General features: G+C 40.1%; 1 protein-coding gene and 1 long non-coding RNA gene across 2 annotated transcripts in view; one reads left to right on the top strand and one right to left on the bottom strand.

The window, feature by feature from the left end:
* LOC137301112 (msx2-interacting protein-like) overlaps nucleotides 1-9,823 on the bottom strand; it is a 93,210-nt gene extending 83,387 nt beyond the window's left edge. Inside the window, exon 1 of the mRNA XM_067970540.1 lies at nucleotides 9,545-9,823. Within this exon, the coding sequence (XP_067826641.1) occupies nucleotides 9,545-9,627 (83 nt within the window). The 5' untranslated portion in view covers nucleotides 9,628-9,823. The remainder of the gene's footprint in view (nucleotides 1-9,544) is intronic.
* A 291-nt stretch (nucleotides 9,824-10,114) lies between these two features.
* LOC137301111 (uncharacterized) overlaps nucleotides 10,115-21,670 on the top strand; it is a 36,054-nt gene continuing 24,498 nt past the window's right edge. Inside the window, exon 1 of the long non-coding RNA XR_010958226.1 lies at nucleotides 10,115-10,940. This is a non-coding gene — a long non-coding RNA (uncharacterized lncRNA). The remainder of the gene's footprint in view (nucleotides 10,941-21,670) is intronic.

Here is a 21,670-nt window from a genome sequence, read left to right as displayed (position 1 = left end):
TTCGTGGTCATGGTTCCATTAAACATCCTTAAAAATATCAAATGCAGAACGTTCTCAAAAAGAACCAAGCAGAAATAACAAAGTCTGCTGCCCACAGAGAAAATAATGTCAAGTAGGAGTCACAAACAAGTTGCCTGTTGAGGCAGAGATGAGAATGGAAGCTGAAAATGGAAAGATTTCTCAGCAAAAAAAACTCTTAACATGAAAGGCATAGCGACAGTAGAGAGCTCTAAACAGAAATAACAGAAAGAAACTGAAGAGCCATGGTCATGTGGTGTGTGATGAGCACTAAAGCCTGCCCCTCCCCTGGTAAGCAAGACAATGGACCCCTTTAACCCACCCCCCATCCCTGCTGAGAAAGTTATCAGACTGCCCCACTGTACTAACCGTGAACTCACCCTTTAACCATTTGGGATGTTTTTATTTGGCCTTAATGATAGAACTCCAACTGAACTGCTGTCCCCCAATGCTCTTGTTAATCTGTAGATTGATGCCTAACAAATCCCAGTAAATTGTGTTTTATCCTTCCTCCCTGTTGAACATTGCTGCTCAGCTAAACTTTATCCTCATATCAGTACTAAGCTGACCTCAAACCTGTCCTCGCTGCACATTCACATGCCAACACTTTCTAGATGATAGTTACAGGATAGCAATCAAGCAGGTACTGATTTTGCCATTCCTAGTTGGGGCACTGAAAGTAATTGTAGCACCCCAACTGCTGCTCAGGTTGAGATTAGCTAATTCAACACAGACCAGGAATAAAATCTGTTCAGTTCAGTTACACCCTGACTTTGCCAACTGAACCATCATAGGAACGAGTTACCATTTTTAAATGGCCTCAAGGTTGTGAAAACTTATGCAATAACTGTGAAGTAGCAAATGCATGTAACAAACTAAGTGACAACTAAGTAGGACAACAGTACTCAAGGCGTTAATTGCATGGTTATCAAAAATTGTTCTAAAACTTTACACATCAGCTCCTCAAAATAACCTCTATTACTTTAAGCGGCTGCACATCGTGGATTATGGTTGTTTTTAATAAAAAGGGCTCCTGTAATATTTACACAAAGCATTTTCCAGCCTGAGATCATTTTTAGTAAGTTTTTTAAAATCAAGATTATCAAGAAATATACCTTACTTTGGTGTCCTTTGGCGTTATGGCAAATGTATTACGGGATACACTAACTGTTTGGAGCTCTGATTCCAAAACAACCACCATTACAATGCCAAGTAGTGGTCAGTTAAATAAATTGCAGAACTATTGAGAGTTGTAAAATTAACCAGACAGATAGTCAGACCCAGAATGAACAAATAACTAAAGTTTCAGTGATTCTAATTTTTTTATAGCTCCATTTTTATCACATTTATTCATAGCAAATGCTTCAAAGAGGTTTTATCTTGACTATTCAGAATATGTTTTCAGTATAGTTAAGTTGCAGTTGTGTTTGCATGATATGTTATTGACACCACCTTCACCCGAGGCATCTGTATCAAATTTTACACCACTTTGATTTTTAATGTAGTAAAGATATGCTGATGAAGAAAACAGACTGAATGAAAGAATGCAAATCTACTAAAGGATATCTAGTTAAGATATCTGCAGGGTACAGTTACTCAAGTGCTAACCAAGGATACCTTGAATATTATTCAACCTACAAAACACTATTTCAAAACATTGCAGATTAAAATTTGGGGATTTATACAACCATTTTGCCTCCCCAGTTTCATAGTGGCTTCCCATATGATCCAGAAGCTGTACTTTTTACATAATCTGCCCATAAAGTTGTGTGACTCAAAGAGGTTAATTACCCTTATGTGCAGTAATCTGCTTGCTGGATTATATGAGTTCTCACACTACAATGTCACATGCACCTCAGAATCGCTCAAACAGACTATAATTTTTTTTATTAGTTTCAATAAAAAATTAAACAGATAAGAGGCAGAAAACATTGACAATTTACTAACAGCACAATATAAACATGAATACAAGATGAAAAGTTGGCAATGGATTATTTCCCTCCATAAGAACTACCACACAAGGTATCAGTTGATCAAAGACAGTCAACATAAATTTGTGATGTCTGACTAATCTGGTCAAATTTTTTGAGATGGCAACTAGCATGGTGGATAGGAAAGTGTCTATGGATGTTGTCTATATGGACTTCCAGAAGGCATTTGAAAAGGAAGTCACAATGGGACAAAGACAGACTAAGTGAATGGGCAAAACTATGGCAGATGGAGTTCAATGTGAGGAAGTGTGAGGTCATCCATTTTGGATCCAAGAAAGACAAATTAGTCTCTCATTCAGAAAATATTCTAAGAGCTGCGGAAGAGCAATAGGATTTAGGTATCCATGTACACAAATCATTAAAAGCTAGTGCACAGGTACAAAAAGTAATCAAAAAGACTAATGGAACGTTGACCTTTATCTCAAACGGGCTGGAATTCAAAAGTGAGGAAATGAAGCTTCAGTTGTACCGAGCCTAGGTCATGCGCATCTGGATTACTGCATTCAGTTTTGGGCACCACACCTCACCACTTAGGCCTTGGAAGAGGTACGACGCAGATTCATCAGAATGATACCAGGGCTCAAAAGGTTAAATTATGAGGACAGGTTGCATAAACTTTGCTTGAATTCCCTTGAGTTAAGAAGGATGCAGGGTGATCTAATCGAGATGGTTAAAATGATAAAGGGATTCAAAAGGGTAGATACAGAGAAATCATCTGAGCACCAGTACTTTTCCAGTGTCCTGCTTTGAAGTGCTAAATGCTTTTGAAATCAGGTTCCCACACAATTTAATAACTACAAAAGCCATAATAATTCAAACATATACATACACAAGTGGAGCACAGCCAGATTACCACAATCTACAGAAAACTACATTTGTGTCTGCTGGGAATTGCTCAATACGTAAAATACCAGACATTCGCTAGAGATATACCATTATCTTTTCAGAATACAGTGAATTCTGTTATTTACATCAATGCAACCATTAGCATTTTAGATCTAATGATCAAAAGACAGTTGTGTTATTTAAAACAACAACCGCCATCTGAACTCTGATTATCACGAAACAAGTAAATCCACAAATTCACAACACTGCACAACTTTTCTAAATATATATACCCCTATTTGTCTACTTTCAACATTTTAAAATGTTTCACATTTGTATGCATGCCATAGTCAGAAAACTTAGCGAGCACACACTGGATACATTTATTCAATAGGCAGACCCAACATCAAAACACACTCATGACTGCATTGTTCAATCTGCCATCGGATAAGTATTGTATCCAACATCTCAATTATTTACATGCTCTATAAAAGGGCCTGAGAAAACCAGTGTTTAAAAAAAAACAATGGTGTTTCAGATACAAAGAGTAAGCTCTGATTTGCTCAGGTAGAATTCATAGCAATTCTTGTTCTTGCCCTGTTCAGAATCCAACTGTATTCTTAATAGAAGAAAATGTCAGATGCGTAACATATTCAAAAGGCACATTTTTTTAAAAAATTGAATCAATTTGCAATGCATGAAACTAGCCAACTGTATTTACATTACCTATTGTAAGTGTAGGACTAAACACCACCAAATTCTCACATTGTTGTTAGTTATTCCGTGTAAATGGTAGAACAACGGAGTACTTATATTAAAAATATACTGAGAGCTTGCAAGAACTTTCTAAGAAGGGAAATATGATTTGCATCACATTGTATTACACCCAGCACCTTATTGCTCTGGGATATTGGAGGTGTCAATGATAACCAGGCCCTTTGTCATTAATGTAACTGAAGGTGTTTTCTCATTCTGAGATTCCTAGTAAGTTGATAGATGTGTCCAAATTCAGTAATTTTTTTCATTGCAGTGACTTTGTTTGTCCTAAAGGTCAGATAGCAAGAAAAACATCTTTGCTTCTCCAATGCTTCAGTTAGTAAATACACTGCCCAACATGAAACTTAGTCAAAAGATCCCAAGTTCATTCCCTGGTTGGTGTTGATCTCAGTCCGATGGTACAATTGGTCTCAATACTCCTGGGCTGGGTAGGGAGGAAGGTGAAACAATCAGGATTCCCAATCCTAATTGTTATAGATTGTTCCTGCTGAAAAGTGCATGTGTGCAGACATCAGGTAAGGGCAGAATTTTACTTAAGTTATGATGTCTTCCGAGATAAAATAGCCTGTCAAAACTTAACGTCTAGGCTCAAAAATGAAGACTGGCCTAGACGAGGTAGCTAAATCCATCTGTGGAACTGTATCCCAGCATAAGTAGGCAAACTAAAGGGGTAAAATCCCAGAACAAACTTTTGAGCATACATTCCTTTAGCCTAAATTTCACAGTATTTGTTACAGTATTGTTCTAATCTGTCCCTAGATTAGGGAGGGCTGTTTTAGTACACAACAAAAAATATTAAAATGTACATAAAATCATAAACCTGCTCCTTGGAGATCAAGATGCAATAAATATTTGTGGTGTACCTTTCATCTTTACTATTTAACAAAACTACTCCAGAAGCTGAACTTTAAAAAAAATCATTTCAGCCAAAGAACAGCTGTAAACATTTTTCACCTAATAATAGTAGTTTGCCGAGATCATTAACAGAATGTTATCAAATAAGACATTTGGACAGTGCCTTTGATGTCCCCTGGATACCCTAAAGTGCTTCGCAGCCAATGAATTACTACTGAAATGTAGTCACTGTTGTAATGTAGGCAAACACAGCAGCGAATCTGTGCACAGCAATACCATAAATGACCAGCTAATCCGTTTGGTGGTGTTGGCCAGCACACTGAGAACACCCCAGCTTTGTTCCTTCAAAAATGGGATATATTACATCCACCTGAACAGGCAGACAGGCCTTCAGTTTAACATAACATTCAAAATCTAGCAGCACTCCTTCAGAAGAGCATTGAAGTACCAGCCCAAGTTATTGGCTCAGGTCCTACAAAGGGGCTTGAATCCATGACCTTCTGACTCAGAAGCCAAAGTGCTACCACTAAGACAGGAGCAGGGAAGGAAAGGACTGCATGCAAGGGAAATAGTAATATAAATTTAAAAATAATTAAGACATTTTAAATTGTGACTGAGAATAGAGTAGTTGGATGTGAGCACCAATGCTACTCTTGCACTCTGCTGAGAGATTTTTTGCTTATCTGAGTGACAGAGCTGCTAGTTTCACATACATGGCAGCCAGGAGCAGCTGGCACCTTTGTTGGCTATTATGCCAATAAACCTCAACTGGTGGTTTGGAGCCAGCACATTTGGACAAAAGGGTAAGGATTCATTATTCATCTTTTGACTGTTAGCTATGCAATGTCAAAGCCAAATTTGTCATTTCACTATCCCGTGGATGGTTTCCTTGATTGTAGCACAACTGAACTATGCACAGGGATTAGAAATACATATAAAATGACAGCGGATGCCAAATTAATTTTTATTGGCTCACATCTGGTGACCAAATGTTGCTAACGATCGCTCTAAAGAAGTTAATGGCTGCTATCACAGAGATGGAAAACATCCAATTTGAATCTGGCTCCAACTTCAGTCAGGGTGTTGCTGTGTAGATGAAATGATTAAAAAGGCAAAAATGTCATTACATTATAATGAAACTACTTCCACAGTCTGTGTGTGAATCTGCGTGGAATTGCTCCATTTATGCTACTGGATCTCAGAAAGGCTGTCCCAATCATATTTTTTTTAAAAAAAGAGTATGCAACTTCCTTGGGGGGTGGGGAGGAGAGGGGAAGAGAAGGTTTCGCAGACGAAGGTATAGGAAAGTCATGACAGCTGCATTCCTGGCTCTATTTGTTCCAATCTACCTCTAAACTGATCCCAGCAAGTCCAGCTCCACAAAGCCAAGAGCAATTTGGAACGCAGAATTCAGTTTACAGATGTCAAATTTGGCAGATTTCTGGTTCTATCCAATTTTCCCATGTCAATATAAACAACTAGCGTTAATAATCAGAATGGACAGGTGGTCTATGGACTAAGAGCAAGTTGTTGGTCTTTTCCTTTGATAGGTACGAACCAATTGTATCAAAACTTACATCCCCTTAGCAAAATAATAATTTTGTATGTAAAAAAGGCGGGCTATCCAGTATCATCTATTTATTACAGAATGTGTTTTGTCACGGATGCAAAGTAACCAAAATTCAACCCCTGACCATTAAATAGTGATTTCTACTGTAGTCGATTAGCAACAGTTTTCAGTACAGTTTGAAAGTATTCTGAACCCTGAATAATTGTCCCTATTAGACTGTTAGTACAAATGAGTCATATTTAACTGTTTTCATTTAACAGGCTTACTTCGGCAAAATAAAATACAGACCACAAGGAAGGTACGCCCTTCCCATAGCCTCCGACTACTGTTTTCATGCACAAAATATGACAGTATTGCGTCGGCAAACAAATGTAAGCGATTTGAAACGCCAACGCCATTTCACTCCTTCCTTCCGCCTTAGAGAAGGAACCCGACTCTTGCTGCTGACGTCGCCCGTTTTAACAACGGCTTCAGTTGCAATGTCTTAACTCTGGACAGTAAAAAGCACACACTATGAAAGAAAAACGCATCAATCCACCGCCATTTAACGTACATAGAGATTCGAGGTGTACCAATGACTTCCTAACAACCCTCCCTCAATGTTACAAACAGACCAACCTAAAAACACAATGAAAAGTACTAAATACGTTCTGTGAATGTTGCAGCACCAGATAAATTAGCCACGACCTTTGTTTCACAATCTATTGGTTTATTTGGATTTTTTTCCTGAAGTATAACAGTGTTCCGGATCATTTATATCTGAAACATTTTGCTCCCTCCCCCTTGCGTGTTTCTCTCGTTCTCTGGTGGGGGAGGGGTGGGAACTGGTTTATTTGCATTTCAAACTGGTATAACAAATACAGTCCCCTTCTATAATTAAATACAGCAATAGACACTAGATTCTACCAACCGCAATCACTCTCAATATTTTTTGCAGTGATAAAAAATTTTGAAATGTTTTTAAAAACGCAGTTTTTTCTAATTGTTCCAACTAGCCCAGTGTAAGAAAATGCTAATGGTGCAAAAATATTTTCCTCTGTTCCTTAAAGAAGAACTTTAAACGATTTATTCTAATAATATGTTTGGATTTAAAAACTATCGTAAAGCATTTCCAGACATGGTCCTGTTTTTCCGCCTTATGAATCGGATAAATTTACCATCGAGACAATGTTAAAGATTGTTATCATACATTATGTGTGTTTAAACATGGACATATTGATGTCATATAAATTACTGGGTAGACTTCACAATACGAGTAAAAACTATTTAGAAAATATTAACATATAGAATGTCTTGATCATAAGAAAAGGATGCTTGCAGTGGGACGCAAACACGGGAGTTTTTCTTAACTGTGAACAAGCGTAGTCACTAAATGCACGATTTGTTGCTTTATACAGTATTTTCACCAACTGTAAACTAGTTCTTACTTAAGAGAGGCGCTGACAATTTAACAGCTTTTTTTTACAAATTACCAAGCAACCGTAACTAGGCAACTCCAACACCAACCTAAAAGATAGGAGTCCCTTACTAAAAGCCTTTATCTAAACATGGAGGGCTGCCAAAATATGCTCGATCTCCACGTTACCATTTGTTTTTCAACGAACAAAATATTACGACTTTCAAATATTGGATCCACCATCGACGTTATCTACCCCCTGTAATGCAATTTTAAATAAGATGCAAAATATCTGAGGCAGAGATGCTACAATAATGCAGCTTGTGTCTTTTTATAAATGCATCTTTTCGTTTTTACATTACAGATCAAGAAACGTAATGATTTTTAATACAGTGACATCATTTTAAACACGAGACAGCATCTTTACTGTAATGCCAAGTTTAGGTCAATTGTGGTTAGGTCTTCTGGTCTCTTGGTTGGATTTTTAAATATCCGTTGATCAAACCAACCAATATACCTTTCAAAACCAGGTATATTTAATATGGTAAAATAAATCCGAGTCAAATTCCGAACTTGGGAATTCATAAACATCTTTCTCTGTGTTTAGCCTAGGAAATAATGCATGAGTTTTTTTTCCCATTATGTAGGTTTCCCCATTAGATCGAGCTTCTTTACTAGAAAAGTTACGATAAATCTTCCATCAGTTCTGGCATGCGTTTGTATTTTAAAAATGCAATGATTAAAAACGTAAAAAACATTTAAAAGGTATATATTTTTTTAAAACAAGTTATTGAGCAGCATTTTGCAATCACAAGAATCTGTGAAACACTTATGGTGTTTTAGGCCATTAGAAATACGTGATATGGTAAATCAGGTTTTGCTACACATCCTCTGACGGGTAGGTACAAGTATATGTTTCAAATGCCAAACGTGAGAGGCTTGATGCTGAGAATGGGATCCGCCATTTTACTCACGCTAAGCACCCACACGCTACGCTCAGTATCCCTATTTTATCATTTCCTTTTTACATCAATACAACCTCAGTTTTTAAAACTTAATGTTCGTCTTCCATTATCATAATGAAAGTTAGAAACAAACATTTTGCAAACTCGGTAACTGGCTTTCACCATTAATTATGTTTTATACAATAAATTATATACATTTTCCAAATTTCAACCGTTCACTACACGAGAAGCAAATTCGAAGATTTGACTGCATCTCGGATCGCTGCTTCCTGACTAGGAGATATAAATAAACTGTGCAAAATTCAACTGTAATACCTGAAAATCACAACAAATTTTAAAGCATGGTTCCTATAACTTCAGATCAAATTGATTTCTTAAATTAATTGATTTCAATGACATAATACATAAATTTCCCTGCTAATAGAAGTCTCTCTCGTGTCTGTATGTTTTTTTTCTGCAGTACAGGGCCAAGCAATTTCTGATCGTAGATGAGCGCCAGTTTGGACCTTTGCTATCAGTAAATGTGTTGTGTTGTGCTCCCCTCCCCCAGCCCAGTTTCCCACAGACAGCCCTGTCCTCCATTACAGCTCCCATGTGTCTAAAACACACTCAGACCATCACATCCTTCTCTCTCCTGGGGCTGGAGCTTACAAAACTACCAATACTAACATTAACATGAAATAGTTGCAAACTTTGCGTTTTAAAAGATACAATAGTTTTAAAAACATATACAAGATTCCCACAATCAATTTAGCTAAGTCACGGGCAAGAACAAAAAATCAGAAAACGTGTTTGCATTTCATTTCACTTTTTAATAAACGATCTTCCTTCCTTCCCTCCTGAGCGAATAAAAGCTGTTAGATGGTATAAGAAAGGATATATGAGCAGATCGGCCCGAGATTGTAGCAATGCCACACAACAATAGGAATACTGTTAGGCAGCCAGTGACCCCTTTTACCGGAGTGAGAGATGTGAACTTAACCAGCAGCCTGTGTGTGTGTGTGTGTGTGTTCGATCTCACTCACACAGCTGCAGCAAGAAGCCGGCACTTTCTCCGGTTTCAGTTTACCCTGGCGGGCCTCGAGGCCGGGCCCATACAATAATACATTCAAGAATGTTTACCACACACGGCGCGGTCCAAACTTACCGTTTAAAATGCTCGATAATCTTATCTTCGCGCACATTTTCCGGCAAATTCCCCACCCAGAGGTGCCTGGTTTCTCGTACCATCCTTAGCGAGTCATAGGGCTCGTTTTCTGTGTGAGTGAAAGTCCGGGTTTGCGTTGGCTCCTGTCGGCCCGGGCCGGGTTAATCCTTGAAGTAAAATCCCACCATTAGGCTAACGCACACACACTCTCTCTCGCTCGCGCCGCCCGACCTGACGCGGTTTTTTTTCCTCGAGACGCTAACAGTTCGTCCCCAGACCCGAAATGGAACTACATTGCGCATGCGCGGAATCCGCCACCACGGGCGCGCAAGCGCCACGAAACCCCGGGTCACTTCAGCTCTCCTATGCAACACGCACGCGTGGAGAAATCCTCGCCTTTTTCCCTCCCCCAATTCCCAGCAGAAAGAAAGAATGTTAACTACGCATGCGTGATACCATATTAACATTTTTCCGCTCCCCCTGGCAAATTGTGGAATGTACGCATGCGCGGAAAATGCGGCACGGTGTACTACGCAAGGGTCCGGACCGCTGCAGAAGCTGGGAGTAGAAATACGCGTGCGCAGAAAGTAGCTGCTAGTGTTTTCTGCGCAGACGTACAGAGTTGATGTTTAGCTTACTACAGTGACTGGGAGGAAAGTTCTGGAAAAGCTGCTGTCGGTGCAGGAGCACGATGAATAGAGAGGAATCTGAGAAAGCGCAAATCCAGGGATTTCCACCATTTTATTTAAAGAATAGATCTGTTTAGCCTGTGTATAAGTGCCTCCTTCGACTAATACTAAAATTTTGGATATTATGAACGATATGGGAAGATTTTAGATGGCTTGAGCGCCGAAATGACCGATATGAGGAAATACAACTTTCAGAAAAACTTGTTACCAATAACTTTTTATCAGAAAACTGCCGTGGGTTCGTTCAGAATGGGGTTTTCTTACAGGAACATCGTCATTCCACCATTCTCAGCCCTCTTTGTCCCTGTCTCTGCTCCCCTCCCCCTCTCCTTTTCCACTCGAGCGCCATTTTAAGGTGATGGAAAGTTCTGGAGAGTCCGCCATTTTGTGGCACGCAGTACTCTGCCCTAACAGGGAGTGCTGCGCATATACACTGCTGGAATACCAGAGATGTAGACTACAATGTGGCTTAAAAATAGTGGAATAACAAGCAATTATACCCCATGCGATCTAAAAACCTGGTCTTTTTTGGAAGATGCTATTCCGTTTAATCATAGCGCCAAATAAAACTGGCTTTGCGTGCAACCTATACAGATCAACTGATACAAGCTCGTTAAAATATTAGGATATGTTACATATCAGATTGGAGAGAAGGAAAGAATTGTCTGGGGCAAGAGCATCAGTTTGGGTAGTGATACCACTGTACAGTAAGTGTTTCAGAAAGGAGAGAAACCTAAAATATTTTTATTCATTCTTGTATTAAAGTATCTACGTCACCATTCAAACATACATCTGCAGCCATAAGTACCCACCTAGCCTGGTGGGTCACATGTTTCTCACGTTCTTGTTGTAAATTTGAGTCTTTAATACACAAAGGATTCCAGAAAAGTATGTTTTTTAAAAAAATTACTGTTTGCATAGCTCTGTTTCTGGTGAGCAGCTATGTACTTGGACTGCGGGCCATATTTCTCAGAAATATCTGACTGAAACTGCAAACTACGATTTGAACCCAGTTGATATAGTTTAAGAAGGTGAATGTGATGCATTAACCAAATTTTGGTATTTGTGAAATTACTGGTTTTTCAGTGAACCCAATTTTACAGAATTTTATGTACTCTTAAGTATGTAATGTATTTTAATATGCTGGAAATTATCAATTTTTTTTTAAAAGGCTGACCCTTGATCAAATGGATTATATTTAGCAAAAGTTAAGGTTTTATCTGCTATGGGTTTACTAAGAGATGGGGATTAAACTTTCAGTTCTTAAGATTGTGAAAAATAGGGCCAACACCCATGGTGCAGGATATCAAGGTTGAGAAGACATGCTAAAAGTGGATGACTCTTAAGCTTGGCTTTTAAAAGCCTGTAATTATAATGTAATGAGGTATGAAAGCAGCACACTCGTGATGTGGATACATTCTCAAGGTAGCAAGATTGCTCTTTGTCTCTTGGTACCCATCCAGTATATTTATTCAGTGATTATATAAAAGCTGCACTGACAACTAAGGTAATTGTGAATCCTGATTAGTGCAGAAACCTGCATAAAGTCCCCTATTCTTAGAACTTCGAATTTAATGTTTTCTATTTATTATTGGTTAATGAATAATCCATGAAGTAATATGTTGTGAATGGAGGATCTTGAGTTAACTAATGCTTAATAATGTACTCAGGAGCCATGACTTTGGACTTTAAGGTTTGAGTTTTTAATTTGTTTAAGTCACTTTTTTCTGAAAATACATTCTATTGGAGGGGACCTGCATGGAGCACTGGGTCGACAGGATCCCTTTTGAAATGTGTTTGCTTCTCAGCGTTATTATCTATAGTAGAGTTTTTGGAGGTGAGAAGAGGAAACAGTACTTGCATGCCAAAGCAAATATTTTGAGAGCTGAGGGAATAATAGTTTTCATTAAACTGAATTTTCTTAAACCATTTGGTGAAGGCTGGTTATAGTCTTGTAATGTTAGCTCTTCTATTGAAATAAATGTGAAATTGAGAGTGAGCATTGAGGAATTTCCTGTTGTATGGCATGTCTGTTGCTTTTTAAGATTTTTGTCTCTACAGTCATAACCCGTAGAACCCCTTTAACCTGCACATTCTTGTAATTTTGCACATTTTGGTTCAACAGCATTTCTATTGCACCTTTGGTGTTATCTATCCTGCATTATTAATGTATTTACTCTGCACAATGTTCTGACAGGGTATTATTGCTGGTTGTCTTTCAGAAACCAAAAAAAGAAAAATAGCTTGTGCACACTGCATCATTCAAAGAGCAGTACGTGTATGGGCTCTTGGATTGTAGGCTTGTGATTATACCGTTCATACACATATCTGCAGTTGTAGCTTCATATTCCATGTGGGTGTGCTCATGATGCTTTGTAATAGATCTAGTGTTTCCCAGCAACTGTTTTTGTGTTGTGGAAACCATGTCTATGTGGTCATAACTGGCTCTGTGTGCTGTTCACTATGGTTGTGTGCAACATGTAAAAAATTTAGGTACTATACAAAGCCCTCACATTGTATTTTGCATATGGTATGTATAAACATCTTGGTGGATACCCTGTTGAAAATTATTCATGCCTCGTTCTGAGATTCCCTTGAATTTTGTGTGACCCAGAAGTAATGTCATATTACCTCGAGTCACTGAGCAGCTGAGGCATCTGAACATCATGCCGTTCTCTTCCAGGTTGCATAGCATTATTAAAATCATTGCCACAAGAACCTATTACAAAGTGTAACAATGTCCTTCGTTCTTCAGAAATCAGATTCATTTCAAGCATATTATCCATGTGTCTGTAAAGTAGCATTGTACTGCTGAATTAACTGATGCACTTCAGGTTTTTAACTAAACATCACCAGACTTCCTTGAAAATGCAGGATGAAGAAAGGATTAGTAGGACTGACTCTTGGAACCACAAATGTGGAGAAACTGATTTAATTCTTGTTTAGTTTCTGATTCGAGGAAGTGGCATCTCCTTTCCATGGGGCTGGTGGTGGAGAGTCCAATTGAAGAATGTGCTTGATGGTATTTGGAACCAGGTACAAGGGGCATTGAAGGGAGACTGGCCTAGTCTCTCAGCAACAGGGGTATCCAGCTTGGTGGATTGAAGATTGAGAATGATTTAAAGAAACACGCTGTTTAACAATGCTAAAATGTTATGGCAATCTTTTATATGCTGCACTCTTTTATATGCTGCACTCTTGCAATCTCTTGTCCTAGTATAAACATAGTGCAGTGCTACATATTGCTTCTAACTGGGTTGCTTCATGTACATTATTTGCATATTTGTGCATCTCCTCATAGCCTGGCTGCCTTTTTAAATTTTCAGTCTGCTACTTCTACAGGGATTTTTGTCAGTTACATTTCATTTTGAATAAACTTAATTATAACATGTAGTCTATAAATACAATAGTAGATTGGGAGAAATCAGATAAACCATGTAACCCCAGATTAAGTGACTTTCTCTTCATCCCTCCTCTGCCTGTCTTATTCACATGCAAGGATGAGAATTATTTCACAGACTTTAATTTTCACTATTTGCTGTGGTGGCATATGGAGTTTATGAATATACCGTTTATCCATTTGTGAAAACAAAACATCTCAGGAATTTAAAAATGCTTCTCCAGGTTTCTGTACCATTTAGTTTTTTCTCCTGAAAGCACTGACCTTTGCTACGGTGCTGTTTTAAGTGCTGACATTCTTCCATTACTCCTCAAAGTGGCCATTCTTTTGAGTGTCAGTATGCTATTCAGTCCTGGAGTGCATCATGGGTGAGCTTAATCTTGACATCCATATGCATGCAGTTTCCAGCAGGGGTCATTGGGTAGCAAACAGGTGCTCATGCTGATATTTTTTGCCCTAACTCAAGGATACCGAAGCTAATTATAGTACCTCAACTGCTGCCCTACCTTCAGCTTCCTGAACCGATTTTGTGTTGTTTTTCATTTCCCCCTCGAACTAAGTGCCAAAGTACTTTCAAAAATGGTTGTGCTAATAATTTTTTTATACATTTAAGTAGTATTGCTTTTAACTTAAATTTGCGCTTACTGTGATGCGAGGTTCTTCAGGTCTTCTAGGATGAAAACGGGCGAAAGAGAAATGGCTAGTGTGTTATGCAATCGGTCTATAACCATAATCCATATTAACATTAGTCTCCTCAATTTAAAGCAGCAGAGTTTATAAGGGATTTCCTTGTGGGTCCCCCGGGATCCTCAAAAACACACGGGTGTTTGGAACCATCTGTGCTTTGGAGCCTTTGTCTATGTGCATGTCTTTTATCAATGACTTGAAAGTGGTAACTTCATTAGGGATTTCCTTTCATCAGACTCTTTTGGAAGGTGGAAGATAATACTGAGATCTTTGTTTTGTGTAAGATCCTGTTTCCCTTTGCTCAAAATGCCTTATTTAGTAAGCTGGAAAATGCTAAAAAAGACAAATTTGATATTATGAATGGGTTGTCAGGGATCTAAGATTATTTCTGAAGATGTGCCTTTTCAATATGTGTATTTGTAGTCTTTATTTCTCATGCCATTTTGACTTTTTTTATTCATTCATGGGATGTGGGCGTCGCTGGCGAGGCCAGCATTTATTGCCCATCCCTAATTGCCCTTGAGAAGTTGGTGGTGAGCCACCTTCTTGAACCGCTGCAGTCCGTGTCGGGAAGGTTCTCCCACAGTGCTGTTAGGAAGGGAGTTCCAGGATTTTGACCCAGCGACAATGAAGGAACGGCGATATATTTTCAAGTCGGGATGGTGTGACTTGGAGGGGAACATGCCGGTGGTGTTCCCATGTACCTGCTGCTCTTCTAGGTGGTATAGGTTGTGGGTTTGGGAGGTGCTGTCGAAGAAGCCTTGGCGAGTTGCTGCAGTGCATCCTGTGGATGGTACACACTGCAGCCACTGTGCGCCGGTGGTGAAGGGAGTGAATGTTTAGGGTGGTGAATGGGGTGCTAATCAAGCGGGCTGCTTTGTCCTGGATGGTGTCGAGCTTCTTGAGTGTTGTTGGAGCTGCACTCATCCAGGCAAGTGGAGAGTATTCCATCACACTCCTGACTTGTGCTTTGTAGATGGCGGAAAGGCTTTGGGGAGTCAGGAGGTGAGTCACTCACCGCAGAATACCCAGCCTCTGACCTCTTGTAGCCACAGTATATGGCTGGTCCAGTTAAGTTTCTGGTCAATGGTGACCCCCAAGATGTTGATGGTGGGGGATTCAGCGATGGTAATGCCGTTGAATGTCATGGGGAGGTGGTTAGACTCTCTCTTGTTGGAGATGGTCATTGCCTGGCACTTGTCTGGCGCGAATGTTACTTGCCACTTATCAGCCCAAGCCTGGATGTTGTCCAGGTCTTGCTGCATGCAGGCTCAGACTGCTTCATTATTTGAGGGGAACTGAACACTGCAATCATCAGCAAACATCCCCATTTCTGACCTTATGATGGAGGGAAGGTCATTGATGAAGCAGCTGAAGTAGTTGGGCCCAAGACCCCGCCCTGAGGAACTCCTGCAGCAATGCCCTGAGGCTGAGATGATTGGCCTCCAACAACCACTACCGTCTTCCTTTGTGCTAGGTATGACTCCAGCTACTGGAGAGTTTTCCCCCTGATTCCCATTGACTTCAATTTTACTCGGGCTCCTTGGTGCCACACTCGGTCAAATGCTGCCTTGATGTCAAGGACAGTCACTCTCACCTCACCTCTGGAATTCAGCTCTTTTGTCCACGTTTGGACCAAGGCTGTAATGAGGTCTGGAGCCGAGTGGTCCTGGCAGAACCCAAACTGAGCATCGGTGAGCAGGTTATTGGTGAGTAAGTGCCGCTTGATAGCACTGTCGACGACACCTTCCATCACTTTGATGATTGAGAGTAGACTGATGGGGCAGTAGTTGGCCGAATTGGATTTGTCCTTTTTGTGGACAGGACATACCTGGGCAGTTTTCCACATTGTCGGGTAGATGCCAATGTTGGAGCTGTACTAGAATAGCTTGGCTAGAGGCGCAGCTAGTTCTGGAGCACAAGTCTTCAGCACTACAGCCAGGATGTTGTCTGGGCCTATAGCCTTTGCTGTATCCAGTGCACTCAGCCATTACTTGATATCACGTGGAGTGAATCGAATTGGCTGAAGACCGGCTTCTGTGATGGTGGGGATATCAGGAGGAGGCCGAGATGGATCATCCACTCGGCACTTCTGGCTGAAGATGGTTGCAAACGCTTCAGCCTTGTCTTTTGCACTCATGTGCTGGACTCTGCCATCATTGAGGATGGGGATGTTTACAGAGTACTGTTTGTAATTTTTAAAAAAATGCCAATTGGCATGTTATACCTGAATCTCATCGCACTTAATTGTAAAATGTACAATAGAGTAGAACTATGCCAAATAGTTTGACTTGTGTCCTTGTATATTTATGCATTAGTGTTTCTCTGTAATGTATGATGGCTAGCTGTGGGGTAGTTAGGGTTGTAATTCAATTAAGGATAGGCAATAGTGCATTCTAAAATTTCAACTGGCAAATACACTGTGGTGTGCAACTGAGTAGTACAAATGTTGAAAGACCCTGAGTTGGATCCACAATCTATGCTGAGTTGACTGATCTCGGCTTGAATAGAAGTTTGAAGCAACAGTTAACTTTGGTGCTCCTAGGCTAGGGAGGGCAAAAATCGAGATTTCTTTTTCCACCTTCTGCCAGTGTAAATGTTCTGACACTCTAGGTTCACATGTGACGAATGATCACTTGGGCAAGTTACTGGAGGGCCCATTGATTCTGGAGCTGTATCCCAGCTTGAGTTGTTACTTTAAGGCCCAGGGCGGGAAAGTGCAGGAATTGCGTGAAAATCTTAGATATTTCAAAGTTGTCCAAAATCTCACTTTTGTAACCCTTGTAGGTTTTTGAGAATTTTGCATCTGTTAAAAGATCAGTACTTCCTGTTGGGGTCACTACCATCCATCTGTGCGATAAAGATAGTGAATTGTGCTGACTGAGGTTGTGTTGGTTTGCTTTCCTGATGTGTTACCGTGAAACCTTGGGTATATAGAATTTTCGGAGGAGTGTGAGACATCAGTGATTTGATTGAAACGAATAAGTAACATTTGCATTTTTGTGCCTTTTTTACTATTTTAAGATAAATCAGTTTGGTAGTGTAGTACAGAAGCGATCTTCATGCTGTCCTTGTGTTAAGCCGTTGCTCCCATTGTACACTTGTGCTTTGGGTCGGGTTTATCTCTATATATCCTGTGCAGATTTTATATTTTAAAGAGAGTTCTAAAAATGCTTTGGAGATGTTTTCTACCAGGTTCTTTGATCCTTCTGCCCCCTCCCCCAATCATCATCTCCCCTCTGCTGAAGATGCTGACTGTTGCTGGTCTACAGTTCTGAGTGGTGGCAGAAATTATCCTTACCAAGCACAATTCTGTTCATTCTAACGTACATGCAGGTTTGGTTTCCAGCAAACCGTGCTGATTTTTTTTTTCTTTCCTGCACTCCAGGGAGCACTGAAGTCCATTGTAGCAACATCCTGACTACCCAGACTAATAACTCACCTCAACCTTGAGGATTGAACCTGGCACCTTCTATTATACAGTATTTTATATGAATAAACTTTTATATGATGGCTAGTGTGTGTAATCATTTTAATTTGCTGCTTTATATTACTTATAGACAATATATATCATCTAAAGCAGTTACAGAACTTTATCGCACACATGGGAGGGATCAAATAACTGACATGGTTCCTCAAGTATGGGATAAATTGTGATTTACTGTGTAGTATTCAGGTTGTACACTAAGTACGCTTTTCTATTTTGGGAAGGAAATCTTTTTTATAGTATGAATGAGTGGAGGTCAGAAGACTATTTAAATTTTTGGTGGGTAATGGGATAAGCGAGAAAGCAAACTTGCATTTATATAGTGCCTTTTGGATCTCTGGGTGTCCCAAAGCACTTCAGTCAATTAATTACTTTGGAAGCATATTCATTGTAGGGGGAAAAAACAGCTAATTTGCACAGTTTAGTGAAAACTGGCAGCACAAATCAGTTCGCCCCCCACCCTCCCCCCTCTTCTCCTTTTGCTTTCCTTTTTAGGATGCTGGAGAATAGTTTCACAGATAGTAACAGCCTTCAAATACCTTGTCCATGTGTGAACTCTTCATGCATGGTAAAGTGTTAGCAGAATATCCAACCACTTGGGCCACATAGCCAACCGCAATACTGTCCTCAGCTGTTGTAAACACAGGAGTATCTTTCAACAAGGCTTGCTGGGTAGCATTAAGGAATGCTGACTAATATTTTTTCTCCTTGTCTCAGGAACAAATATTCCATTGCCACCCTAGCTCAGATTAACCTACTTGGCATAGACCAGGGATTGAATTTAGATCTTCCTGGTCTATGATTCAATACTATGTACTGGTTTCCCTCTTGGCTGTTTATGGGTCACAAAGTGGTAACACAGTATATTTCATCTTGAATTGAGGTGAGATTGTTAGTGGGCTTTCAAAGTATTAAGAGGCATACTACTTGTGTGAAATCGAGTGACACATTGGCTTTGTAACTTAACACAAATGTTATGTTGGTTCCTTGTTTCTAATCCAAATTTCTGCCAGCTCTGAAATGGAATACTCCAACCTAAAGTATTGTTATGGTGAACAGTAGTTTTATTTAATTCCTTAAAATATATTTTGAGGAGGGACTATATGGCCAGAGATTGTGTACAATTTATCTGATTCAGTGTAATTTTTGTTGGGAAATTGAAATGTCAATTGCAAAGATTCAACTTTTTAATCATGTAATAATATATCAGAAATCCTACACTACTGCATAGTAAAGGATTGTATGGTTTGTGCTTAGAATTTGCAACCAGTGTAGGGGGGGAGCTGGCTGCTTAGAATGGGTGTCATATTCAAAGACTGCTGAATGCACTTGCATTTACATAGCATTTGAAGTGACTCAAAGCACTTCACACAATTAATTACTTTTAAAGTGTTATGTAGGTAACTTCTGTTGACAAATCAGATGACCAGTTAATTTTTCTTGGTGTAGGTTGAGGGAGGAATGTTAAGCTGTGCTAATGCTCTTAACTGCAGTGCTGTACAATGCAGCAATGGTTGCAAGTTGTACAACATTTCTGAGCTATAAGCTCAGTACCCCTCACTGGCTAACAGCAACTCAGTCAGAAGCATAACAGGAAAAAGGCAAGAAAAAAGCTAAAGCTACACAGTTAAAACACAAAATGGGAGGATTTTAAACCTTCTCGCACTCCACCCTTCTGACTATGGCTTCGTGCATACCCACGTGTTCCTTTTCTTCTACCAGTGGCAGCTGAGTCTGCAGCCATTCATGCTTCTGTACTAAGATTTTCTTTCCAAACCCCTCTTGCTACATTTGTCCACATCTTCAAAATTATATTATTCAACAATAGCTTTGGCCAACTAATCTTTTTCTTTACCCCACCCACCTCTCCTCTGTCCACTTCGTCTATACCCCCACCCAAGTGCTTTGGTTCCCTACATTAAAAGCACAATAGTTATGTAGATGTTTGTGGTGTGAGCACTGTCTTGGTGCTATCTCCTGAACTCTCATTGTATATCAATTTGAATCTTAATATTTTTACTGGATTTCTAATTGTGATGAGTAGATCAGTCTCTTGTAGATAGATTTGTAGTTTCACTTTTGCATATCGCTGTCACCAGAAACTGATGGCACTTCCATTGTCCATCAGCTTTTCTTCCTGACTTTCCACCAATTCTTGTGTTTAAATTAAACGACTTACAGGTGAAATGAGTCTCAATGAAGGGACTCTAGGTAGGTAGAGAGAGCGATGTCAGTAAAGAAGGAGGCTGATACTCCAAGAGCTTGATGGTTTAATGGGTAATGTCGTGCGTAGAATAACGCTGCTCCATATAGCTGATATAATTGGCCACAATGCCCCCAGATTAGGGAGAACGAAACATCAGCCAGGGTTCCTGCTACTGATCGTTATCTAGTGTCTGTTGAACAATGCACATGTGGATGTTGGATGAGGACAAGATCAGCCTCAGCTGTGGTACACTGCATGGTTGAATGCCCTGTCAACATTCATCACGTAGGCTGTTGTGCAAGTGTTTCTTTGGTATTCAACATTCATAAGTCCAGTTGTAATGTCCAAATGTCAATTATAGACCATAAAAGGCACTGCTAATGGCTTATAAACACCGTTTGGTTTTGTAGTAAGCCAGGCAGAGCTGAGTGCCTGTGTGTTTATAGCTTTGCTGAAATTTCAACATTTATGGTGCAGAACTCAAGCCACGTCAAGCACTATTGGGCCCTGCTCTTCTCTACTAAAACAGCTCACCACTCCAGGATCATCCTGGAATGCAAAGATAAATCCCGGCTGCTTTTCTCCACTAGCAACCGTCATCTTAAATAGCTCTCTCCCTCCACCGTCACCTCCAACAACAAGCGCAAGGAGCTCATGCCCTTCTTGTCATTCAGGTTGAGACCATTTGTTCAGCTGGCTCTGCTGATTTCTTCCCTTCCCTAGTCCTAAACTCCTTTCTCTAGTTTCTCTCCTATCTCCCCTTATGCCCTCTCAGAGTTCATCTTGTCCATGAAAATCACCACCTGCTCTCTCTCGACCCTATTCTCGCTGCACTGTTGACCGCCCAACTTCCTTTCCTGGCCCCCATGCTAGCTGATAGTGTAAACGGTTTCCTCTCCTCTGGTCCTGAAACCCTCTTTCAAATCTGCTGTCAAAAACCCATCCTTGACCTCTCTGTCCTTGCGAACCACCGCCCCATCTTCAACTTCCCTCTCCTCTCTAGTCCTTTTAATGTTTTGTCGCCTCCAAATCTGAGCCCAGGTTTCTGGCCCTGCAACAGCACTGAAATGGCCCTAATCAAAGTCACATTCTATGTGCCTGACCGTGGTGCACTATTACTCTACATCCTTCTCTACTTCTTTGCAGCCTTTAACACAGTTGTCCAGCTGAGTGGGATTACCCTTGCCTGGTTCCATTCTTATCTATCCAGTCTTAGCCAGAGAATCTCCTGCAATAGCTTCCCTTCCTGCACCCATACTGTTGCTTCTAGAGTCTTCCAAGGATCTATCCTTTGTCACTTCCTATTTCTCATCTACATGCTGCCCCTTGACCACATCATCCAAAAACACAAGGCCAGGTTCTACGTGTACACTCACGACACCCAACTCTACCTCACCGCCACCTCTCTCACTTCTGTATTGTCAAACTGCTTGTTTGACATCCAGTCATGGATGAGCCGAAATTTCCTCCCATTCCAATTAAACAATGGGAAGACTTAAGCCATTCTCTTCAGCCCCCGCCACAAACTCCATTTGAGGTTGTAGACTGCAGCAAGAAGTCAGTTCCTTCAGGAGAGCAGGGGTCAAAAATAGGAACCAAGAAAAGATGGGACAAGCGTTGCAGAATGTATCTCAAATGGTGGCGGCTCTTTGCAATA

Source organism: Heptranchias perlo, chromosome 32 (assembly GCF_035084215.1).
Source record: "Heptranchias perlo isolate sHepPer1 chromosome 32, sHepPer1.hap1, whole genome shotgun sequence".
In the NCBI taxonomy this organism is placed as follows: domain Eukaryota; kingdom Metazoa; phylum Chordata; class Chondrichthyes; order Hexanchiformes; family Hexanchidae; genus Heptranchias; species Heptranchias perlo.
The sequence above is the reverse complement of the archived record's forward strand: the minus strand, read 5'-3'. Positions and strand labels throughout refer to the sequence as shown.